This window comes from Mytilus edulis, chromosome 12, assembly GCF_963676685.1.
Source record: "Mytilus edulis chromosome 12, xbMytEdul2.2, whole genome shotgun sequence".
Lineage (NCBI taxonomy): Eukaryota > Metazoa > Mollusca > Bivalvia > Mytilida > Mytilidae > Mytilus > Mytilus edulis.
Window position 1 is genome coordinate 45,767,880 of NC_092355.1, and position 27,485 is coordinate 45,795,364.

Below are 27,485 nucleotides of genomic sequence, written 5' to 3' on the forward strand. Positions count from 1 at the left end.
TCAGTTTTTTCTGTAATTTACTTTTAAATGGACTTAGATTTTCTTGCAATCATAAAATAGTACATGTAACAAGAGGAATATTTTTATTGATTTTTTCCCTCATTGTTGTTGAGTCTGCAATTTACAGCAAAAATAGGCGAGACACTGGGTTCCGCGGAACCCTTACAAATTTTTTCCATATTTTACTTTAAATGGACTTTTTTCTGCCAGGAAACAACACATTCACTCTGTGGTTAAATTTTTTAAAATTTTGATAACTTTCTTATACTATTTTTTATTTGTACCAAACTAAGACAGAAGCTTGTTTATGATCAAAAGCTAGTATCTAGAATGAACTTTTGTTAATATTTTGTACCTGTGTATCTGTATTTTACTTATAAATGGACTTAGTTTGCAGTTAACATTACATTCAGTTTGCAGTTAAAGTTTTTAAAACATTTATTAGATTCATAAACTATCCAGGATTTTTAACCAAACTTGGACATAAGCTTCCTACAATCCAAACATGGTATCAAGCGGAATATTTTTATTGATTTTTTCCCTCATTTTTTGTTGATCCTGCAATTTACAGCAAAAGTAGGCGAGACACTGGGCTCCGCGGAACCCTTACAATTTATTTTTTTATATAGATTAATTAGACCGTTGGTTTTCCTGTTTTATATAAGTAATTTTATGGACCCTTTATAGCTTGCTGTTCGGTGTGACCCAAGGCTCCATGTTGAAGACAGGCTTTGACCTATAATGGTTTTTCTATTACAAATTGTGACTTGGATCGAGAGTTGTCTCATTGGCATTCATGTCTTATAAGTCTGGTGCCTTTGATAAATATTCTTATATTTACTATCTGTTTTTAAGCCTCCAAGATAATATGGATTTCTTGTACTTTACTGCTTTTGTATAGTACTAGGTTCAAATCATGTGAACAACATTCGTGATGAGTGTTCACGGACTTGGCAGCACCACCATTATATTTTCACGACATGTTGCCGGCGCCGTCTATAGTTTGGGATCTGCACAGTTGAGTATCTAATCCGTCGTTACTAAGAGACCCTATAAGTTTGTTTGCAATTTTGCAATTTCTACGCCAGTAATAGTTTCGCATTGATAAAAACTTATAAAGCGCTCCTTTGGATACCCATCGACTGTATAACGGATTACAAGATCCAGTTGCTCCAATTACTAGACTTTATTATATATATTTCGTCACATTGTATTCCATTATACGGGTCAAATAGCTTGTACTTTAATTCGCTTGCAATCAAGTCAATCTCGTTTTGTATGTAATCTCTATACACAACAGTTAGTCGTTTTGTGACGTTATGGAAGAGTAGGTAGGGTTTTCTTACATGAGTTAAGATGTTTCCATAGAATGGAATGATTCAATCATGCACCAGCGCCAATTCTGAAATTCTGAAATTCTTTGAAATTTCTATCGTTGGTACTGCCTCCCTTATCAATATCAACATCTCTGTGGCCACGCAAGGCAATACTTTGTCGTCCGTAGAATACTAATGACATTATGGACATGAGTGTCTGACGGTTTCGCTCAGTAATTGCTCGGTTTTCAGAAGTAAATGTTGCATCAATGTTTTAAGAAGCTCAAGATGTATAGTAAGAAAAGTCTCAGATTTGGTCATCGATGACTGATGAAAGTCCGCTATAGAAACATGTATTTTTTGCGTGTTTCCAGTCGTTGTATGGTTATCGTATCAATATTAATGGGTCGTCGATGCGATGAATCCGAAACCAACGACAGGCAAACAATAGGGACTATCTTAAGAAACAGAATATAATATGAAGTTGAAAACGTAGAATCGTTCCCGTACACATGATCTTTAAATTTAAAACTTTCCAGATTTCCTTCTTTTATCCGCGATTTTGGATCTAAATTAGAAGAAAGTGGTTCTCTGTGACAGTATGAACGATATTTCATTTTATATGTAGATCACAAAAAAACAGCAGCAGCATTATACTCAAAAAGTAATATCACAAAATACTGAACTGCGAGGAAAATTCAATACCGAAAGTCCCTAATCGAATGGCAAAATCAAATTATGAAACATATCAAACGAATGGACAACAACTGTCATATTCCTGACTTGGTACAGGCATTTTCAAATGTAGAAAATAGTTGATTGAACCTGGTTTTATAGTGCTAGACCTCTCACTTGTATGACAGTCGCTTCAATTCCAATATATTTACAAAGATGCGTGAACAAAACAGACATAAAAGGTAGAATTGTCAAAATAGGGGGTATACAGCAGTCATCACTGTGTTACAATCTCAATTAGAACAAAAACAAATTATTTAAAAAATGTTCATTTCTAAATATAAACATAGTAAAAATGATGGTCATTAGAGTTTCTGGTTTATTCTTTGATGAACTATTTAGATTTGACCTGGTTATTTGAGGAAACTATCTGATAAACAATAAAATAAGTTGGAGATCACCTTAAAATTGTTGACTTTCATAAATCTTGAACATGAATGAAATCAATTATATAAGATCCATAAAGCAACGGAAATCAACTTTGTATAGTTATATGAACGATAATACTTTTAAGTAATTATAAATAAACAAGCTCATCTAAGCCGGTATGAAATCTAAGTACAACAGTTTTCCCATCCGAGATAGGTTTTCCTGATTCATGCGAGTTCATGTACCAAGTTATATACATCAGTGATCATGGAAGTATTATGTCAATATAATACTTCCATGATCTGATCGTCTGTCTTTTTCGTACTATTAGTACAACTTAAAATTTCCAGCTGGACAAGGATTGTGATAATAAAAAATCCTTGATCTGTCATCAGTCATTTTTCCATTGTTCACGGAGGACTTCCGGCCTACAATTGTGGCCGTTCATAATGATATCATGCTCCGCTATGCAATAAGTAATAAATAAGAGTTGTAACTAGTCGGCTCAGAGATAGATTATGGTCTCAATATAGCGGCACTTCTCCATGTGGACGAATGCTTTGAGAACTATCAAGTTCAAAACCCGTCAGCATGTTTCTCAGCTGTAGTATTAAGCAGTGTTCTTTTTCATATCTCAAAAATATGTTCTTGTCCTGATATGCTGGTAATATTTGCCACTGAACGTTAAACTCCGTTTCATCATCATGATTGTCAATACTGAATTGACTGGTTCGATGTTCTGCCGTTTATCGTCGGAGAACAATGACTAACTTGTATTCATTTTGTATAAAAGTTTATGTACAGTGCCGCATATGTACTCTTTTCTATTTTGAAACATGCAAAACCATGTTTTATTCCTGATCATAGCCAACTCAAGGCTTTATTCAATAATGCCTCAAAACTGCAACCGAGTTTGACCGATTTCTGAAAATTTAAAAGTCAATAATATCATTCGAAAAAGCACATGTTTAAACTTTACCTCATGTTATATTTGTCATGTTTCACATTAAAAGTCCCGGCGTGGCTAAGTCTCGTCAACTTTCATAGTTTGCCGTTCGATGAAACAAATTCAGAGGAAATTCACCATATTCAAGATTTTTTGAATAAGTTGACATTTCATATTATTTTTTGCAACCTTATTTTTAAGATACTACCAATACATTCAGTCAAGCTTTTTAGAAAGCTTAACTTTGTGTTGTATAAAATATTTCATAATCAAAGGGAAGTAACTCAAATTTGTCTTTAACCAATCACCAAAACGATTTAAACAAGGGTGATTTTCAGAAGGAGAAAATATTGCTAGTTGACGTCGCCAGGTACAAATCAAGGGCAGTCAGAGAACAACAATGTCCAGTCTCTGTCGAATATCGCAGAATTTAAAGTGGCAGACAGGTAAATTAAGAGAAAATAAACCTTACAAATTGTCAAGGAAAAATATGACACCAAATATAAAGTACAAACACTGAGACATCTATGTCTGTCTGAGATAATTTTACTCTGAAGTCCAACGGCTGATTTGCCAGACAAGCTGGGGCCGTCGGACGTCAGAACTCGTCCGTATCAAAAAGTGGATATTTGCCCACCCAAAATAGATGCGCTGCTTCGTCGCTTCATGGTTCTGACTGACGGCCTTGGAATTATATAAATCGGGCATCAATCATTCAATTTGTTCATTTTTCATTTATGTCTTCATTTATGTTAGATTCTTTTTGATAGATGGGACAAGCTCTGACGTCCCACGGCCCCAGCTTGTCTGGCAAAACAGCCGTTGGACATCAGAGTCATCTCGGCCTTAGTATGTACATGTATGATGTCTTTTGCTGATATATTTTAAATGTTTTTCAACTTTTTGTATAACTTTAATTTCTAACTTGCAAGCTAAAGGACATCAAATGTTTTATTATTATAGGCTTCTATTTTATAAGGTTTTGGACTACCAATTCGAAGTGGAAAAAATTCGGAAAAAACCTTAATTGATTATGAGCATTTGCCATTTGAAAATGTTAAATGGCTTCAAGTTGCCTAGTTTATTATGCATTTGAGACGCTTTGGCCAATAAACCATAATTAACTCTAGGCCATTTTGGTCATACACTCCGCCCACATATATATGGACCATAATTTGGTATTCGGCCTTTGGTTTCTTTTTGTATCCTTTTTTATAAGTTCTAAAACTTTAACTTTTATTCTGTGGGTTGTGTTGGTGTTAGAATAGTATTAATGGAACAATTGAGTTTTTCAAGAAAAAAATAATACATTTTGATTCACCGTTTACATGACAGGAAACCAAACAGGAAACCAATAATATCTTTATTTTCTTTATTTTGTACAATATATTTCAAAAGACATAAATGAACACCATTACTAGTGTTACTTGCTTCATGTTAATATTTAAAATTTATTTTCAATGTTTAATTAAAGTTTTTTTTAAACGCGACAGGAAACCATAAGAAACCGAAAGCATTTTTTTAGTTTTATTTTATTGCAAAATCTGCTTAAAATAGTCTGAACAGTATACTTTTTCTTAAAATCCATCTTAAATGTAACAGTATTATAAAACTCCTAAATATGTGCTTGTTTTGAAAACAATTAGTACAATTTATTCAGAAATTTCCATATTTTCTTCATTGATACAGGATACTATAATCGTTGTATCTTGATGTTTTAGCCAAAAAAATGTATTTATATTTGGTTTTGAAATTCCAGTTATATACAATTTATTCCAAATCATTGGCAATGTAAAATTCTTTAAATCCAGTAAAGAAAAAACTTTTAACTTGGAATTAAAATCTTTAAAATAGGCACCATGTGATATTTGTGACCTGTACACCATCTACATGGTTTCCACATTTTAACCTACTTTAGTGGGCTAAAATCAATAATGTACTTCCTTTTAAGTCATGCATGGTAAAAGTTTACTTCTCCTTTGACAAGTTTATTGCGTTTCTGAAAAGTGTTTGCAGAACATGAATAAAAAAAACATATTAAAAATTGTGACAAAGATACCAACTTTGTACATTCCAAGTGTAACGGTATGTTAACATTTATTTTTTATTAAGTTATCTTTATTCACCTAAAATATCCAGTAATATTTACTGCTGAAGCAAAATCAATCCAACGAGCATCGGCACAATGATAAGAGACGTAATGTCAATTGAATTTTCTAAGGACCCTTTACATCGTTATCAGGAAACAAAGTGTGTCATAACGTCTGTCAAATCTGAAATTGATTTTGTCAAGTCATTGGGCATTTATTTTCACACAAGATCGTATGTAACATTATGCACATAGGAAAAACAATAGACCCCCGGTGCAATCTCTTTGAAAATTGTATTTTCCTTTTTTAAACAAGACGAAACAAGTCTACAGATTATGTTTGCTAACATCCCGTTGGAAACAAAAACAATGTTTAGACCTAGTATTTCATACATCCGGCCGTAAGGGCGTGATCACATGTTAGTCACATGTTTCACGTATGACCGGAAATGATTAGAACTTAACGACAAAAACAATTTTAATAAAAAAAAAGGAAATAACTGGACTTCTGTTTCGTTTGAAATGTAACGCATAACGATAACGTCATTTTCTAACTTAATTATTACGAAGAACAAAACTAGAATGTAAATCATCTCTGATTTACCTGTTTGAACATCTCGCGAGAGTTCATATTTGCATATTGTTATAAAGAATTCTATTACAACAAAGCAGATTACATCATCTAAAATTTGCGTTACGAAATTGGAAACCAAAGTAACGCTATTGTTCTTACACCTGCTACAGAAATACTTATAGTTCTCAGCATTTTCTTCTGAACCTTCTTATTGGTCGATGTTCTTTATTATTTGAAAGCAAAAGTTACGAATTTGCCGGTGACGATTATCTATAAATCAGTCAGCGTTATGCACTTCGGAAGCGAAAAGTAACGCGAGAAACGACACAAAAATACTGTCGTATAATCTTTGAAATTTGTCAATTTCAATTTTTTTTCTAGGGAAGAGTAGCATACACTTGTATGTTGATAAAAATAAAGGCATCTTTAGATGTAGTTACAACTTTTCTTACAGTAATACACATTTTTATCACTTTTCTATCGTTATAGGAAACGAGCCCAATAGCAAATTATGGTCCATATGTGAATCCAGGTCTCATAAACAATTGCCTTATATTTCTCCATGGACCTTTGATCCTTGAATAGGATTTATTCACTATCTAAAGATTCCCAGTGAATTTTGAATTTTTATGCCCACCTACATGTAAGATAATAGGAGGGCATTATGTTTTCCCAACAGTTAGTCCTTATGTTCGTTTGTCTGTCTGTTCCGGTGGGTTAAACTTTTTGGTAAAGGTAGTTTTTGATAAAGTTGAACTCCTATCAACTTCAAACTTAGTACACATATGCATGTTCCCTATGATATAATCTTGCTAATTTCAATGTCAAATTAAAATTTTGACCCCAATTTCACGATCCACTGAACATCTGAACAGTGAAAATAAAAGTGTGAAAAGGGCATCTGTGTACTACATTTGTACTAATGACACATTCTTGTTTCATGATTCAGTTTTATCAAGATTGACAATTACCTGAGAAAAAAAACCTTGACATAAATTTCGACATACACAATGTAAAAAAAGAAAGTAATGATGACCAAACCATGAATCAAAAAACTAAAAACATGAAAAAGGGAATACAGCATCGAGAATTATAGAAGTTGTGTCTTACAAATTTCCCCAAAACACCTATGAAAATAAATTAAATTGTTGCAAAATTTGTAAGAAACTCAAACACCTTGCTGATCAAAGTCTTGCTCATTTGTTGGCAAATGAATGAATAGATTGAAGAAACACTGTGTTGCCCCATACCTCTATTTTATATATATACATGTACACATAAACAATTATCACAAACATAATTTATTAAATATGTTAAATACATGATGTAGTTCATATATCTATATATAGGTAAAAATGTGTAAGTGTGGACTAATAGAATTTTATTTTCAACAGTTTTACCTCAGATTAGCATCTTCATAAGAGAAAACAGTACAAAACCAGCAGAAAAGGTTAGTTATATCATTAACAGTACATGTACATACAATGTATAAATGTTCAAGTCATGTATTAGCATTTATCCTGCAATTGGGTGTCCTACTATACAGCCCTACAGATATCGCTATGCTGTATCTGTATACTATACAGATATCGCTTTAAAGCTCCGCCCACTGCCGGACTGAGTATTGTTTGAACCTGTGTGACCTCAGAATGTGTATTCCAGTTGCATTCCATGACGATGACAATTGTCGATTTCAAAACTTGAATGTGTATGATTGTGTTACAAAATCAACCATGTCAATTTCAGCATGCATGTTTAGTGAATGTCAAGTCTGAAGCGTAGGACAACTCGTACACTTCTGTTTCAAATTTGACAATGTTTTGTTATTTGTTTTTACTGTTGAAATTAGTTGTTATGTTAAAATAGATAATTATTCACCTTGAGCGATGTATTATTGTTGACCATTCGAGATTCTTTTTGCGAACCCGTCTTCAGCGTAATGTGTGATTTTGATATTACTACGCGGGCCTCAAGGGATTACAAATCGAAAATAAATGCTTAAATATGTTAGTTTTTGTGTCTTTCAAAACACAAGCAATATACAGAATTAATTGCAGGATAAAGACAATACATTTTGTAACTGTTTAGTGTCTTGAAATATCAGCTGTATTTGTACTCTGCTCGAAACAGGTGTAGTAGCTCTATAAAAGCTCGCATACACCTTGTTTCCTAGCCTCGTACAAATACAGCTGATATTTAAAGACACTAAACAGTTATTGTCTATTGCTTCATTGCTTCAAATTTGCCAATGCTATTTTCTTGTATTTTGTTCTGTTTTTCAATAACTTTAAGCAACTAATCAACTATATTTGGTGTATGAAATGATTGTTAGTTGTACACCTACATTTTTTGTACATAGATATAGGAAGATGTGTTATGAGTGCCAATGAGACAACTCTCCATCCAAATAACAATTTATAAAAGTAAACCATTATAGACAGGGTTTCCGCTGGCGGTCACCATTTTCACAATTTGCGAAAAAATAATAATTGTGGTGATTAAAATTCATCATTTGCGAAAGAATTTGGCGAAAGAAATATATATATAACGATTTATTTTCATCCATCTTGTTTATTTACTTTTTTCGGGTTTCTCAGACTTTACCTGTTCAGACAATTGCAATACTCGGAATTCACCTTGAACTCGTTAAGATTTTGACAGAAAATCAATAATCAGCTGATTGTATTTTATAGCTTTTGACATCAAAGGACTAATTAATAAAGGTGTTGATTGTATTAAATTATATGACAAAATTATATGGTAAAATGGCGCCACATGTCACATAAAGGATTTATTAACCGCTTTGCGACGCACGTGTTTGAAGCAAAATGTTTACGCTTCCATTCCTTTTAATGATAGTCCAGAAAAGAAAACTGTTGTTACGTCGAAAAATGTACAAAAGCAAGGTCTCTGATTTAAAACTTATATCATTTAACTTTGATATCAATAATGATTTGAGTGGGTACTTTAAAGTCGTTTCAGTGACACACATGTTTCAAGTATAGTTACATTTTTACGATGGTCTAGAAAAGAAAACAGTCGTTGTGAAGAAATCTATTCAAAAGTTTGGGACCAACCCCTCGAATGAGAGAAACCCTTCAATATAATGACTACACCTTACATGAGAAATCAATTTCAAGTGATAAAAAACTTTTGTTTTGCTGTAAAAACCACTTCTTGATACAAAAGGACACATGTTTTTATTTTTGAAGAAACTTTCTTAAAGAACTGTACCTCTTTCAGGAATCCAAGAATTTTTATATTCAAGGACATATATCTTCTTTATTTTTAAAAGTAAGTGGTCCCCCTTCTTTTAAAGTTGTTCAAAATATGATAAGTTTTTCCCTATAAAAGGTAAATGTTTTGTATTATTCAGTCAATGTAGACTCTAAGACAAGTTTGAGAGAATAATCATAGACATCAATGGGGCAAACTCATCTTACTAAGGGGGGGGGGGGGGGGCTGAAAAAAAAAAATATATATATATTTGTGTTACTTGACGAAAAAAAAAATTAATAAAGTGGCGTAAAATATATTGTTTTAGTGAAAGAGGTGGCGAAAAAAATAATTGACCCAGGGGACACCCTGATTATAGGTCAGTGTACACCCTTCAACACGGAGCCTTGGCTCACAAGGAACAACAAGCTATAAAGGGCCCCAAAATTACTTGTGTAAATCCATTCAAAAGGGGAAAACCATCGGTCTAATATATATATAAAAAACGAGAAACACATATAAATTACATTAACAAACGACAACTACTCATTGTACTGTACATCAGATTCCTGACTTAGGACAGGTGCAAACATTTGCAGCAGGAATAATCGTTTAATGGTACCAAACCTTCTCCCTTTTTCTGAAACAATAGCATAACATCACAACATAGAAAAACACATGATAAAATATCAATTGGCAGGCTTAACTCAATCAAAAAACATAAATTACTAATAAATTAATAGTCTGTCAACTGTATTTGGTATAAGGATTAATTGTTAGGTGTATACATGTCTGACCAGATTTTGTCCGACCTTTACCTTGTTGTGAATCTTTGAAAATATTAAGTTTTGGTATAAGGATTACTTGTTACATGTAGGTGTATACATGAAGGTCTGTCTGTCTGACTGGATTTCATCTGACCTTGACCTCATTGTTTGTGAATCTTTGAAAATATTAAGTCTATGTGGCACTTGTAGTGAAAAAATTATCGTTCATAATTTTAACATAAAATCAATCACAGTCAGTAGAGCATGGGAGACATTTCAGCCTGTGCACTCTTATAAAAAAACTTTTGTGGAGGCTTTTTTTATAAATGTCACAAACTGAAATGGCAAAAAAAACGAGCAGTACAAGATCCACTAAAAAGCCAATATACATTGAACAGACACAATTAATTGACTCCTTAGATATGAATGAGAAATTTCCTGGTTTTTTTAATTTTTAAGTTTGTTTCTCTATGAATTTGAAAACTTCATAAGACAGAAAATAAACTTTAAACATAAAAGATGTGATACAATGAATGTAATTTATACAAAATCTATAAGAATGATTACAAAATGTACATGTATATGAATGAAATCATTACTGCACTTCGTTTTAGACTTTTAGCACTTACATTTTGCCTTTTATCTTGCAAACAATTAAAGACAAATGAAAGATGGACAGAAACAATAGGCGAGTAAAATTGATCAATATCTAACTTATTTTAATCCAAGATAGTTTGTAGATATTTGAGAATCCAGTATCTAAAACATGTATGTTGTAAAGTGGCAATACAATACATTATGACTGTGTCTTGCAAGATTATTATTTGGTGTTCTGCATGCTATTCCTATATTGTACACAGTGACTCATCTTCTATTTTTTTCAGACTAAATTTGGTCCCCTGAAAGATGAAGATAGAATTTTCACAAATTTATATGGACGCCATGACTGGAAACTCAAGGGAGCTATGTCAAGGGTGAGTGCACAAATATGTAAATTACTGTTATGAACAAGTGTAATATTTCATAAAGTGACTGTACATGTACGGGTATCCTGTTATAGATTTTTAGCTCACCTGGCCCAAAGGGTCAAGTGAGCTTTTCTCATCACTTGGCATCCGTTGTCCGTCGTCTGTAAACTCTTCTCCTCTGAAACTACTGGGCCAAATTTAACCAAACGTGGCCACAATCATCATTGGGGTATCTAGTTTAAAAAGTGTGTCCGGTGACCCAGCCAACCAACCAAGATGGCCGCCATGGCTAAAAATAGAACATAGGGTTAAACTGCAGTTTTTGGCTTATAACTCAAAAACCAAAGCATTTAGAGCAAATCTGACAGGTGGTGAAATTGTTTATCAGGTCAAGATCTATCTGCCGTGGAATTTTTAGATGAATTGGATAACAGGTTGTTAGGTTGCTGCCCCCGAATTGGTAATTTTAAGGAAATTTTGCCGTGTTTTGTTGTTATCTTGAATATTATTATAGATAGAGATAAACAATAATGTACAACCATCACCAAAACACAATTTTGTCATGAATCCATCTGTATCCTTTGTTTAATATTCACATAGACCAAGGTGAGCGACACAGGCTCTTTAGAGCCTCTAGTTGATTATTGGTTACACCTTTAGTCATCTCATTAAGTTTTATTCTTGGATCCTAAAGAGAGAGTTTAAGGTAAATGACTAACTTGTTAATTTAAGACACCAATTTTATATTCAGAAAAAGAATTTTAGGTTAATGATAAGTCAAATCCTTACAGCCGTGGTTGCCTTTGATTGATCTAATAGTTAAAAATCATTATTGTCCTATTTCACACTAAAAGTTCACATCAAAATGATCAATTATGATTCTGTCTAGAACATGAGATATCTGGATTCAAAGGAAACATAAAATGTGTTAGTAAAAAACTCCCCAATGTATAAATTTAAAAAAAAACTATTGAAAATCTATATACATCCCTAGTTATCAATACATATGAACATGATGAAGGATGACAGGAATTTAAAAAAAAATTGCACAGCACATACAATCAACAAGGATCAATCAATTGCAACAACAAGCAAATATGTCCAGATAGACTGACCTATATGTTGTACAGACCAACCAGTGAGCACAAACCTCACCATTTATCTATTTAGACCATGTGTTTTCAAAAACCTCATACTTCTATTAAAGATGAATTTGTCTCCTATTTTAGGGTGACTGGTATAAGACCAAAGAAATTCTATTAAAGATGAATTTGTCTCCTATTTTAGGGTGACTGGTATAAGACCAATGAAATTCTATTAAAGATGAATTTGTCTCCTATTTAAGGGTGACTGGTATAAGACCAATGAAATTCTATTAAAGATGAATTTGTCTCCTATTTAAGGGTGACTGGTATAAGACCAATGAAATTCTATTAAAGATGAATTTGTCTCCTATTTTAGGGTGACTGGTATAAGACCAATGAAATTCTATTAAAGATGAATTTGTCTCCTATTTTAGGGTGACTGGTATAAGACCAATGAAATTCTATTAAAGATGAATTTGTCTCCTATTTAAGGGTGACTGGTATAAGACCAATGAAATTCTATTAAAGATGAATTTGTCTCCTTATTTAGGGTGACTGGTATAAGACCAATGAAATTCTATTAAAGATGAATTTGTCTCCTTATTTAGGGTGACTAGTATAAGACCAATGAAATTCTATTAAAGATGAATTTGTCTCCTATTTTAGGGTGACTGGTATAAGACCAATGAAATTCTATTAAAGATGAATTTGTCTCCTATTTTAGGGTGACTGGTATAAGACCAATGAAATTCTATTAAAGATGAATTTGTCTCCTATTTAAGGGTGACTGGTATAAGACCAATGAAATTCTATTAAAGATGAATTTGTCTCCTATTTTAGGGTGACTGGTATAAGACCAATGAAATTCTATTAAAGATGAATTTGTCTCCTTATTTAGGGTGACTGGTATAAGACCAAAGAAATTCTATTAAAGATGAATTTGTCTCCTTATTTAGGGTGACTGGTATAAGACCACTGAAATTCTATTTAAGATGAATTTGTCTCCTATTTTAGGGTGACTGGTATAAGACCAATGAAATTCTATTAAAGATGAATTTGTCTCCTATTTTAGGGTGACTGGTATAAGACCAAAGAAATTCTGTTGAAAGGCCATGATTGGATACTACAAGAGATGAAAGATTCTGGTTTAAGAGGAAGAGGAGGTGCTGGCTTCCCTACAGGAATGAAGTGGGGCTTTATGAATAAACCCAGCGATGGTAGACCTAAATACCTTGTAGTAAATGCAGATGAGGGAGAACCGGGTACATGTAAAGATAGAGAAATCATGCGACATGACCCACATAAATTGGTGGAAGGGTGCCTTGTCGCAGGAAGGTCTATGGGTGCAGTGGCAGCCTACATTTACATTAGAGGAGAGTTTTATAATGAAGCTTCTAATCTCCAAGTTGCCATTAAAGAGGCCTATGCTAATGGACTTATTGGTAAAAATGCGTGTGGGTCTGGCTATGATTTTGATGTGTTTGTTCACCGTGGAGCAGGAGCATATATATGTGGAGAAGAAACAGTAAGTTCTAGTACAATGTTAATGAAGAAATCAGGTAGTAAATACTGAAGTGTATTAAAATCTAATACTAGTGAATATTGCCTCAACAAATCTAAGACTGCAGAAAATGATGTCTGTAGCACAAACTGGGACATTATATATGAGCTAGTTCACCAAAACAGGCTTTGGAGAGACTGTAAGGTCAAATAAAGAATGCCATAAGAATTTGCCTCTTTCGATTTTGATACTGACTTATCATTTATATAGCTTGAAAATAGAATGATAGAAACACAAAATTTATGGAAAGAGGAAGTAAAGCATGTACATTATTGTAACTGCTCAAATTACTATTTGTTAAATCAGTTTTTTGTATCTTGATTCTTCTGCAGTTTTACAATTAGTTATATTTTTCAGTCGTTAATTGAATCTCTAGAAGGAAAAGCAGGAAAACCCAGGCTGAAACCCCCATTCCCAGCTGATGTTGGCGTATTTGGTTGCCCTACAACAGTGGCAAATGTAGAAACTGTAGCAGTAGCTCCAGTAAGTCACACAAGTCTAATTATAACAGAAACAAGGCAGTATCTCTGTGAGAAATAATGTTCCCACACACAACAGGAATCAGGGCAGGAACTACAAAATGTAGGGTTTGAAAAGAATTGCGAAATTTTAATTTAATTACCGTCTTTTGGTATGTATAGTGTGCATTGATGTATTGTGCGCACCCCCTTTCTGGTCCAAGAAACGAGAGAAAAAAAAATTTCTTGTTCGTTTAATACTCATAGACATTTTCGGAAAAGTTACAGCTCCAAAATCGGCAAACAGGAAGTTTATCGGTAAACAGGAAGTTTTTCAAATGGACACCAATGTCGGAGAATTCCGTACGGAATACGTAATTGATATGAAATTAAAAGTATTCTAACAAATGAATAAGAATTTTATCATATTGAGATAAATATTTTAATCCAAATTTAATAAATGGTTTGAGTATCAAGGACAAGATTAAATGTCCTAATTATTGTTCTGATTCAAACAATAAAATAATTACAAATCAGTCTAATAATTATAATTAATGTCATTAGTGCTGTAATAAATTGTTAAAATCTAATTGTTTTCATTTTTTGTTTGATGATTCTAGCTGTTAATCCGGATTATCACACCTCAATCAACAGGTCTAATCGATGTCAAAACAAATCAGTGACAGGTTGACCTTGTTCCTAATTAAATTCGTTCAGGTGACAATTATGGGATTATCATGTTTTCAATCATTATTTCTTGAACAGTTTTTAAACAGTTGTTTAAAAGTTTAAAAGTTACAAAGTAAAAACGTATTTATAAAAATAAACTTCTCATAGAGTAAATCATCACTTTACAATACTTTGTATTAAGTCACATGACTGACCCACATGACTTGCGATCACCTGATCAATACATAAGAAAAAATGGTGGTTTATCATTTTAAAACGAGCGTGGTTTATTCAATTTTCATACACTTTTCTTCAACTCTCTATGATGAACACATACAAAAACAGTAAGTTATGACAACAAGGAACACAGAGGCTAATTTAATCGACAGCAAAAGCTTTATTGTGTCTTTATTAAGACTTGTCAAATTTCCGGATTGCAAAACAGATGGACAAATTTACACAATAAACGTAACAACAAAGATGTATTTTATTTGAATAAGACATGACAAATCAAGAACATTACGATACATATTACAATTATAACATGTAAAACATAAAAACAATCGAGGTTTTAGCAAAAATATTCCGTACTCTTCACTTCACTTGGAAATTTCTTTGTCGGAGTTTGGACCTGAAAAAAAAGACTAAGAAATTGTTTGTAGTTATGTATAACACGCACCTCTCTTACAAGAAACATGACCTAGGGTATAAACGTGCGCGTTATACATACCAAAAGACGGTAACTGACATTTCAGAAACAATTTTGTCTTCTATCAAATTGTCAGCAGACATACTTATGACCTTTTTATTTCATTTGAATAACAGTTTTCTGTCTTTATTTCTTATATTTGTTTTTCTGACATAAGAATGTGTTTTATTTATAGTTCTGGTTGGCAATATGTCCATTGGACTTTAAGAATTTAATGAATTTGGTTTTGATGAAGATTTTGTTAATTTCAGACAGTCAAATTCCATAAGAGGAGTTTCTGATTTTTCATTATTATGATAGTTGTTGCAGGAATTGAACGATAGATTCCTTTTAGTAATTTGAATAATTTAATGTGTTACCTGAGAGTGCTAGAAATTTGACTTGTTTAATATATAAGTCTAAACCATTAATTTACATTCTGACTACATTTCAGATTTACTTCAAAATATGTTTTTACTATGCATTTCAACTGTTATGGATATTTCTATTGAGAACATGTGCAAAAACAAAAGCATTATGATATCCTACATGTCCTACAGGTGTTTCGATCAATTTTTATTTAATAAGCAATAAAAGACAGCAGTACAGCATTCTACAATGAGAAAAACCATTACCGTATAGTTTGGCTATAAAAGACTCTAAAATGATAAACATGAAACAATCCAATTGAGAAAATTAACAGGCTAATTTATAACAGATCAAATTACGAAAAACAAGTATCCAAAACATTAAACCAGGTTCCTGACATGTGAAAGGCACATAATAACAATAATCAAGTATCTAAGACTAAAATATCAAGTAAATTGTGAAGTATAACGATATGTATGTATAACACCTGATTTTTATTGATAACTTTTTTGTAGATCATATGTAGGAGAGGAGCCAGTTGGTTTGCCAGTTTTGGAAGAGAAAGAAATCGTGGGACAAAGGTATTTTTCTGAAAATGCTGCAGCCAATTGATGACAAATTTTTAAGTCTGAAGGTCATTTAAAGGTTATACAGATACATGGGAATCATCATTGTATACTGGTTCTCTCAGATATATACAGTGGATTTATTTCCTATAAATTTGAAAATAGGCTCTCAAAATAGTAAATTTGGCTTGTGGTTGATGACATTGATTCCTTTTAGTATTACCTTATCTTTTATCTCTTAGCTCTCTGCAACATAAGAGGGGGGCAGGACCTTTTTCGGGATGTCAGGATCGGGTGTTTTTAAGCTCAGGATTTCAGGATTGGTCCTGTTGGGATCCAGGAATTCTTTGGAATTTCAGGATGTTGGGATTTTAATTTCTTTAAATATCGGGACCTCAGGATATCATGTTGGGAATATCAGGATTAGGACCCCTCCGACCCCCCCACACATAACTACCTAGTGAAAATGTATTCCCATTTGTAACAGTTCTAGAGTTGTTCCCCCTGAATTTTCTCAAAATTGGTTTACTGGTTTAAGTTATGTTAATTTTGGATTTGAGCTTTTCTCATTTGTTTATATATAGCTACATACTATGCAATGCAGGTTTACCAGAATCATACTGTTGCCTCAATCAAGGGAACATCTTTTACATGTTTACCTTGTTTCTTGAAATCTCTTGATACTTTGGTCTATTACTGTTATGTACAGAGTTCATACATATTCATCATTGAGATAATTCCCCAAGATAAATAAAAATTGAATTTATACTACATGTATTGTTGAATCTTGTTGAACAAAACTACAATATAGGAATCCTAATTTTGCTTATAAGGATTAAGATAGTTTGAACTTATTTCTAAGAGCTAATTTGTGTTCTAAGACAAGATATCAAAAGATCATTGAAAATTAAACCAGTAAACATTATTTTTCCAAAACAAGACATTATATTTTACATTACATACAAACAAATGATGAACATTAAGATGTTTTTGGAAACATTGAAATTCAGTATTGAACACATTATACAATTATTGACTTGATGAGGTTAAAACAATTATTTATCAACCCAGAAATATGATATTCACAGAGGCCAACGACTGAAGGTGAATGTCATATTTCTGGTGTTAATAAATCATTGTATCAACTGAAATCAAAAGTCAACAATTGTTTTATATATGACTTAATCCTTCTCAAATTTTCTAATTCAAAACACTTTTAAAACTGCTCCTTGTTTTATACTAAATGTATCATGTGCTTTTGCAGTTGCTAATTTTCCTATGAAATATTAGATTAAGTTTATTAAAAACAAATACACAAAAAAACAAGAAGAGAAAATATATGCCAACAACAAGAAGAAAACGAAAAAAAAACCCAGGAATTTTCTTGATGTCTTAAACCTACGTCATTGAGGTTGCCTTGGAATATCTATATTTAGGTACAGGAAGGCTGTTCCAAATCTTATACTAACCTCTTGTGAAATTTGCTGCGTTGAATATAACATTTTATCAAAGAGGATTTCATATGCTTTTAGCCAATGAGAAAACAGAAAATTTAAAGTCATTGAATAATTTGATTTGTTGCTTGCAGCTGTTCAATATTTCTGGTAATGTAAATAATCCGTGTACAGTTGAAGAAGAGATGTCTATTCCTCTGAGAGAATTGATAGAGCGACATGCAGGAGGTGTGATAGGAGGCTGGGACAACCTACAAGGTGTTATACCTGGGGGCTCATCTACACCGGTCATTCCAAAGAGGTAAGATCTTGGATCTATCAAAGTATAATGAAGGAGTAAGTGAAAAAAAGGGTTATGGCTCAAAAAGTTTTGGAATTAGGGGCAAAAAAAGGGGAAAAAATAGGTTTTGCTGGTCAATGGACAATTAAGACAATTTAAAAGCAGTGAAAGGGAGGTAATTCAAAAACACTTAACATACAATGTTGGGTATGATCGGATTAACCTCCCATACACTGCTATGGAAATTATAAAGAAATGTCAGGTTTTGACAAATTGCAAAAAAATGGGAGGTGGTAGTTGTTTTCAATTTTTTTTCCAAATTTCTCAAATTCCAAATTTTTGAAAAGTTTGAAGAAGAAAACTTTAATTGGACAATATTGTGCAATAGATCTTGACATTTGTTTTGTGTCAGAATCCCATATTATGTCAAAATTTGATCAGAATCCGAATTCAGAGCTGTATAAAGCTTGAATGTAGTGTCCATACTTGCCCCAACTGTTCACGGTTCGACCTCTGCGGTCTTATAAAGCTGTGCTTTGTGGAGCACCTGGTTATTGCAGTATTCATGGTTATGAAAATGTATGGTACCAACAATTATTTGCTGTATTTCTAGAAATCTCAAATGCACACCAAAACAAACTTTTTGTATTCCACCTAGTATTAAATTAATGAGCAGTAAATGATTTTAAAAACCAGATAAAAAATTATCTATTAATAATTTGATATCCAGAAAATATAGGAACTTAGAATAGAGAGAATGAAAATCAATGACATGAAAGTTCTTGATTAGGAAAAAAGTATGGGAAAACTAAATGTTTTTAAAAGAAACAATGTGTTTTAAATTTGTGTGTCATTAGTTTTTTCTAACCACTTTAAGGACCTATGCAAACTCTGCTATAACCACTTTTAATTAAATTTGTATTATTATCTGATATTAGTATAGTATAGCAACAACAGTAGGATCAAGTTTTAAAATTATTTTAAAGGAATGTTTAATTGAAGGTAATGATGTAGAAAAAACTGTCAATACTGCAAATATCATATGAAAAGAATTTTTAATTAGATCTCCATTTTAATTTAAACCTTTTTCTTTTAGTGTGTGTGAGGATGTGCCAATGGATTTTGATGGGTTAATCCAGGCTCAGACTGGTTTAGGAACTGCAGCAGTTATTGTCATGAACAACCAAGCAGATATGATAAGATGTATATCTCGTCTTATAGAATTTTATAAACATGAAAGCTGTGGACAGGTAATAGTTTTTTAAACATACATGTTAGTGAAATTTAAGTTGAAAATTATATTCTAGTTGTCAATAGTCTTCAAAGAGTAAATATCAAGAATCTCTCCAGCAGAGGGAAAGCCAATATATCTTGCACTATAATACTATAACAAAATACTCCCAGCATATTAAAGGTAAACCAGTGATTTTGCTAGCGCTCGTCACTTTCGTAATTTACGAAACGGTTTTTCGCATTGACGAAAGAATATTAAATCAATTTCGTCACTAAAATTTTGAAAGTGTAAAAATATTTTCGCATTAAAATACTTTAGATTTACCTGTCTTTATGATTTTGACAAGTTTATGACCCCCAGGTATTTTTAAAACATTTGGAACAGGTGTTACAAGTTGTGATTACAAGTAATCTGCTTATTACCTTCCGATGGGTCACTAATCCCTTAATTATTAATAAACCTCATAATTGACCATCATCATACCAGGAAAATCAGTCAGTCTGCATTTCAACACCCAGGAGTAAAGTTTCGTCATTTAATTTAAATTGTTTCCCCCCAGACAGTTTGCATTTGAATTTTAATATTTCTCAAACGATCACAATTTGAAGTTCGTTTGTCGTAGATTTGTCATTCCAACGGATTTTGATCATATTTGATATAAATTTTCATCAAAATCTTTTGACAAATTTCCATTCAAAATTTAGAACTTAAATTTATTCAAAACATTCACAAATATTTTCATGAGTCAAACAGATGCTTCCTGTACTGTGTGGTACGCATGCATGAAAGTATTCCAACGACTATTTATTGACACCAAAAATGTAAAATACGAAATCATTTTGTATCAATTAAACGAGAGAGACAAATATATATCTCTTACTAAAGAAATTTAAATTGAAAAATGATAATTTCCTAATGAATCTGGACTCGTTTTGAATTTTTTATCCACGTGTCACTTCCCGTTTTCATTTCATTTTAAAACCGAAAGTAGAAAATGTGATCTATTAATCAGAAAGGTCAAATGAGCTTTTCTCATCACTTTGCGTCCGTTGTCCGTAAACTTTTACAAAATGTTTCTAGAACATAGTTGTAAAATGTAGATTTTGGCATTTAGAGCAAATCTGGCATGGGGTAAAATTGTCTACTAGGTCAAGATCTATCTGCCCTGAAATTTTCAGACAAATCGGAAAACCTGTTGTTGGGTTGCTGGGCCCCTAAATTAGTATTTTTAAGGACATTTGGCAGTTTTTGGTTATTATCTTGAATATTATTATAGATAGAGATAAACTGTAATCAGCAATAATGTTCAGCAAAGTAAGATCTACAAATAAATCAACATGATCAAAATTGTCAAGTGACCCATTAAGGAGTTATTGCCCTTTATAAGCAATTTTTAACCATTTTTCGTAAATCTTAGTTATCTTTTACAAAAATCTTCTCCTCTGAAACTACTGGGCCAAGTTAAACCAAACTTGGCAACAATCATCATTGGGGTATCTAGTTGGAAAATTGTGTCCTGTGACCTGGCCAACCAACCAAGATGGCCACCATGGTTAAAAATAGAACATAGGGGTAAAATCAGTTTTTGGCTTATAACACAAAAACCAAAGCATTTAGAGCAAATCTGACATAAGGAAATTTTGCTGTTTTTGGTTATTATCATGAATATTATTATAAATAGAGATAAACTGTAAACAGCAAAAATGTTCAGCAAAGTAAGATTTACAAATAAGTCAACATGACCGAAATGGTCAGTTGACCCCTTTAGGAGTTATGGCCCTTTATAGTCAATTTTTAACCATTTTCCGTAAATCTTAGATATCTTTTACAAAAATCTTCTCCTCTGAAACTACTGGGCCAAATTTAACCAAACATCATTGTTAAGGTAACTAGTTTAAAATTGTGTCCCGTGACCCTGTCAACCAACCAAGATGGCCGCCATGGCTAAAAATAGAACATAGGGGTAAAATGCAGTTTTTAGCTTATTACTCAAAAACCAAAGCATTTAGAGCAAATCCGACATGGGGTATAATTGCTTATCAGGTCAAGATCTATCTGCCCTGAAATTTTCAGATTAATCAGACAACCCGTTGTTGGGTTGCCGCCCCTGAATTGGTAATTTTAAGGAGATTTTGCTGTTTTTGGTTATTATCTTGAATATTATTAAAGATGTAGATAAACTGCAAACAGCAATAATGTAATGCTTGGGGTATACAATGTTTTTTTATACTTTCATCATAAATTCTATTATGAACATGAGACAAACGAGACATTTCAGTGTGTCCACTCTTGTTTTTGCTTTTTAAGAAGATATGACAGAATCGAAGAACCATTTATATAAATTGAAAACCCAAAATAATCATTGATGGAAGATTTAAGCAAAAAATTTAAGGTGATCGAGTCAGGCTCTTGAGAGCCTCTTGTTTCTCTTATTATTATTATTTCTTATTTTTTTATTTTTTTTTACTTGTATTGTATACATGTATATTAGGGCCTCGGGGAAGATTAGTAATTGTAACTAGCTGTGTTTACCCTCTTTAAATAAAGAATTTATTATTATTATTATTATTATTATTATATTATTATAATATATAGGTTCGTTTCGTATGTATTTTAGTCCAGACGCCATATAATTAACTATCAATTTGACCTCAGATTACCATATATTGAGCAATGTAAACATAAATAAATATATGAATAAATTAAACCAACACTGCAATTAGATTTTTATAGGTCTGTTTGATTTGATTTTATAGATTAAAAATAGATGTTTCTCATTGTTTTTAACTGTATAAGAATGATTTTATGTGCATTGCATTAGTAAGCAAATGATTTACCATAGTTTCACTTTCATTGTTGACATTCTTTTTCTTTAAATAACCAGTGCACATACAATGCATGCGTTGTCAATCTGTAGCTAGGAGTTAAATTGATGTTCCCATGAATACGGATTTAAAGAGGTCGGCTCAAATAACTAATTATCAATGTTTCTTAGCGTAATTTTACAAAATTGAACCTTTTTGGCTGCAAAAAGCGAATTGTTATTTCACTTTCATTATTGATTGAACAGAAAAAAAATAAAACTTTAGATTTTTTATATATCTCGTAGCTAGTGCCCCTTTAAGGAGTTATTGCCCTTTATAGTAATTTTTTAACAATTTTCATAAATTTTTGTAAATTTTTAGAAAATATTTTCCACTGTAATTACTGGGCCAAGTTCATTATAGATAGAGATAATTGTAGCAACAAGAATGTTCAGTAAAGCAAGATCTACAAACACATCACGATCACCAAAACACAATTTTATTATGAATTTATCTGTGTCCATTGTTTAATATGCACCAAGGTGAGCGACACAGGCTCTTGAGAGCCTCTAGTTTGGGAAAAGGGGTCTTTAAGCTTATATAGTGTTAGTATGCTTAAGCTTGGGAATATTATTCACTTTGAAAGTGGATTAATTTGTAAATACCATAAATTATAGGCTATGGTCATGTGATTTTGAAATATGCTTGTGGATATTATCTAGCTAGAATTGTACTTTGCAGTTAAATCTGTTTAAAATTTCGTTATTTTAGTGTACACCATGTCGAGAAGGATGTGGATGGATGGCAAAGATCATGAACAGATTTGGTAGGATTTTAATAATAAAAAAAAAATAGTACATACATTTTTAACAATGTTATGAAGCAAATTCTATCCCTTTGTGTAAAGGTGAATTTTGACCTGGTATAAGAAGGTATTATAATTCTGTTATTTAAGTCACAAGATATTTGGTATGTTGTATAAGCATTTCCAAGGAGATTTTTTGTCCAGGAATCTCAGATCAGTCGATGATATTTGGTATGCACTTGGAATATCTTATTTCCACTGAAACTATTTAGCCCTGTACTGTCAGTGATGGACCATATATACCTTGAATATTTTGAATAATTTACATTCCAAAGTACCATATAGTGGGCTATTTTCTCTGGGTGTAAATTTTTGCTTATTTTTTTCACAGATAAAACCAAAAATAGCCAAAATAAGTCGCCAATTTGTTACTGCACATGCAAAGGTATTGATAAAAGTTTTAAATCCGCCAAAATAATAACTGCCAAAATATTTTGTATACCTTATTCAATGAAAATTGCAAAATTTTATGCCTGCAAAAATATCCCGCTATACGGTATTGCTATTTAAATTTCAATATTTGCATTTTTCTATCAAAATTGTATAAAGGCAAGACATATCTCTGTGTCAACAGTATATTTTTACGTGAATAGTTCAATGTATGATTTTTTTACCTTCAGAAACTGGAAATGCCAGACCTGCAGAGATAGACATGTTATATGAATTAAGTAAGCAGATTGAGGGACATACAATCTGTGCTTTAGGTGATGGAGCAGCTTGGCCTGTACAGGTACGTCTAATTCAGTTTATTTTGCATGCTACATTTAGATGGGTTTGGTTTTAAAATAATTTAACCCTAATAAGCTGTTTAATGTTACATTGGCTTTTACAGGATGTTCACTGCCAATATTCAAATTAAGGTAGCACTATAGTCAGATTTTTTTTACTCCAACCAACAGTCTTAAAGATTAATTTCTCCAAAACTACTCAATGGATTTTTAAAATCTTTAACTCATTTTAAAGCTGAAATATAACTCCTTCTAAATCTTAGATAAATTTATTTTTGGTATGATTAATCTCAAAATATAGCTCATGAATTACCGAAAAAGTGGTCTTCCAACTTGGATGAAAAAAGCACATTCAGGTCAAATGGTAGTAAAAATTTGTTTTCATCACTTTAATCAACCATTCTCAAACTAAGAAACGTGTCTCAGATTTTTGATATATGCCTTCAGTAAGAAGATATATCGATTTAACTGCTGGGTGCCAAACCTCATTTCATCTTTCATCTTTTGACACCTATAAATTAATTTAGAAACAAATTATCCAAAAACTGGGGCACGGTATTGTAGATAATACTCCCTTTAATCACATATATCAAAGTCAAACCAAAAGGGGTACCCATAAGTTTCTATTTTAATTTTTTGCTAACAATTCTCATGAAAAATTGTTCTGAGAAATGACCTAAAAACTGATTTCCCCCCCCCCTTAGAACCCTAATAAATGCTACATAAATACAAAATTTCCACTGAGAACATCCCAGGAGTGTTCTGACACCATTATTTTATCAAAAGAACCACACACTTTGTGTCTTTGATGCTCTAATACGGTAAATTTTGCATTATGTGTAAAATGACCAACACTAACTTGGGCATTTGGCTGGAGTTTGAAGTCATAGATTTGACCAACATTTGTGATGAAGAGATTAAATATGGACAAAGCTCCGTCTTTGTCCAGACAATCTAAGATAAGAGACTAACAAGAATGACCAGCTGCATATAATCAATATTTAACATCACTATTATCACTATAAAGAATGATTTTCATTTGTATTTTAAAAAGAAATATACTATGAAATTACCTAGAACATTAAAATTATGCAATAAGAGACTTGTTCAGAAAAAAATCAAGACCATACCTTCCTGAAAATTAGACTGCTCCGCATGATTTTTTAGTTTAATGGAATCAATAAATTTCACATAAACTTAAAATTGGTTAAAATGACAAAAATCTTAACAGATGATTCAGAGACATATTCTTCTTGTTTGAAGTAAGAACATTAAAAGTTTGTCAGAGGCTTTCAAAGATACTTTCACACTCTTATACATATATATAGTTTTGTTCATTTTTGTTAGATTTTTCCCTTTAGATTTTCTTCTTTTCATATCTTTCCCTTTTCTTTGTTTACTTCCATGTAATTTAAATTACTTTTGTTGCAATAAACATGACCACACTATCTATCTTGTGGACAGGGATTAACAGCTGGACACTGGTATCAACAGATGATTGACATATTAGCCCCTCCTAAATGCCTATAAATTTAGATGAATTACCATGTGCTCTTATTTACATAAGTTCATTATCAAATTACTCCCTGTTGTCATGTGATAATGACTTTGGGATTTTTTTCAAATTGTGCAGAATAATATTTATGTGATTAAACATGGATCTGGGTGTGATATTAATGGAATATTCGAATTTGAAATAACAACCAAAACATTGCGGGTTTTTGCGCAAAATGTTTAAAGATATAACAGCCTAAATTGCTCTATAAGATTTTTTCATTCCTATCAAAATTAATAAGCAGAAGTGAAATAGAGGCCTTGGTGGCTGAGTGATTTAAGTAACTTAACTACTTAAAAGTTAACCTTTCAACACTCTGGTTGTGAGTTCAAACCTTTCATGTGACAGGAGAGCTTGACTCTAATTTAAATTGACTAGGGTTGTCACTGGTTCTCTCCAGGCACTCTGCCTTCTGGTAAATTTATCCGACAGCAAAATTTTTTTGGTTTATATAATTCTGTGTTGTTGTTGGCCTCAGCTTCTAAAGACACAAATGGTTTCCGAACCATAACTTTAGTTAGAGTGAATTAGTATATATGAAATTTTACAAGAAGGTTCAATACCACAAAAAAAAGGTTAGGATTGATTTTGGGTGTTATGGTACCAACGGTTAAGAATAAGGGGCCAAAAAGGGACCAACAACAAGCATTTCTCTTAATTTTCTGTACAATACAAGTGCTGTGTTTTGGGTCTTTTGCTGTGCATGCACTAATTTAATGTCAAGAATGGACACCCCCATATCCTTTGTTTTATTTTAGTGTTTTTGCATTTAACATTTAGATAAGCCTGTGATAAAAGTATATTTTCCTTTGTCATATTTTATATGTCTTTGGAAGAATTTTTATTTAATTAAAAGGCAATGTCTGAGGCGAAAAATTATATTATATTATATTTTTGTCATTTTTTAGACATTTACTTGAACTTTTTTTTTATAGGTAACATTAACATTATAGTGGTCTGGAATTGAATAAGTTAGACACCAGTAACTTTGTCAAACCTTCAAGGAATGATATAAAACTTGGATAGACTCAGTACTTTTGTATTCGTATAGTTATATAACCCAATGTTTTACTTTTTCAGGGACTAATCAGACATTTCCGTCCAGTAATTTTAGAAAGGATGAAAGAATTTGAAGCTAAACAACCTAAGAAAGCAACAGCATAGAAATGGTATCCAGTTCATCTGTTACTCTGTCTTTGAAGTGTATTTAAATTATAACAGTCATACAGATAGACTACTATAGCTATTGTTTCACAAAGGAATAACTGTAAAAGTGCAAGTTATGACTAATAGTAAAAAGTATGATAAAGTTTTCTTGGCTCCATGAATTGAAAAAAATAATTCAAACTATTGTAATTCCTTTTAGGGACCACAAAACCTTAAATGTCAGCCAAACTAATTAGCTATTTTCCCATTACATGAACTCTTAAGAGAGGTTTCTGTCAGAGACCATTTTGAATCTGGAATTCAAGTATTTAAGTGCTAGAATTATAGTATTTAGCAATTTTTGCATTTTTGAAGAAGGAATTTTTGGCAATCCTTTCCAAATTGAAAGTTACTACATTTCCGATCAAGATGCTACTTTTCTTTTGTAGGTTGACAGATTTCATTATTTACTATTTATAAACTAGTTTCAAAACATGACTCTTTGACACGCTATGCATTGAGACTAGATTTCAGTACGTTTTGTTTATAAATAAAATAGATAACTTGTATATACATATTTGATGAATTTTGTTTTGCCTTGTTTTTAAATGTTACTAACTTGTTATGCCCAAGTCATAATGTATTATCACTATATGTAAAATTAAAAAGAGATAGTTGTTCCAGAAAGAATAAATTTTAATAGTATGGATGTTATCTCATTATTGGCTTCTAACTTCTCCAGCATATTAGCATTTGTACTTGTTAAACTTTGTGAAATAGTGAAGAAAAGGATATGACACAACATTACAGAATTGTTGTTTTTCATCTCAAAGACAGTGAGGTTTTCAACATAGAGCAAACAAAAAACTCATCAGGAAGTACACCACTAATGCATGGCCCCATTGCTTCTATAATAAATTCCTCAATTTTAAGCAGGCACAGCTCTTTTGTTTTAATATCAAATAGAGTGGCAATAATTGCTTGTCAAAGCAACTCTTTATAGTGTTGGTAAAGAAAAAATAAACATACCTTTAACGGCATAT

General features: G+C 32.0%; 1 protein-coding gene across 2 annotated transcripts; it reads left to right on the top strand.

Moving 5' to 3' along the window:
• Nucleotides 1–3,655: 3,655 nt before the first annotated feature.
• LOC139498614 (NADH dehydrogenase [ubiquinone] flavoprotein 1, mitochondrial-like) lies at nucleotides 3,656–27,016 on the top strand. Of its 2 annotated transcripts, XR_011657976.1 has the most exons (12): nucleotides 3,656–3,812; nucleotides 7,424–7,479; nucleotides 10,897–10,986; nucleotides 13,138–13,590; nucleotides 13,984–14,109; nucleotides 16,326–16,391; nucleotides 17,965–18,131; nucleotides 19,207–19,360; nucleotides 22,920–22,974; nucleotides 23,634–23,743; nucleotides 26,377–26,588; nucleotides 26,769–27,016. XR_011657976.1 is itself a non-coding variant. In XM_071287088.1 (11 exons), the coding sequence occupies exons 1-11, from the start codon at nucleotides 3,767–3,769 to the stop codon at nucleotides 26,458–26,460; spliced, it is 1,407 nt and encodes a 468-aa protein (XP_071143189.1). In that variant the 5' UTR covers nucleotides 3,656–3,766; the 3' UTR covers nucleotides 26,461–27,016. The 2 variants fall into 2 exon arrangements, 1 of the variants encoding a protein (XP_071143189.1); XM_071287088.1 differs by having other exon boundaries at nucleotides 26,377–27,016.
• Nucleotides 27,017–27,485: the final 469 nt, after the last annotated feature.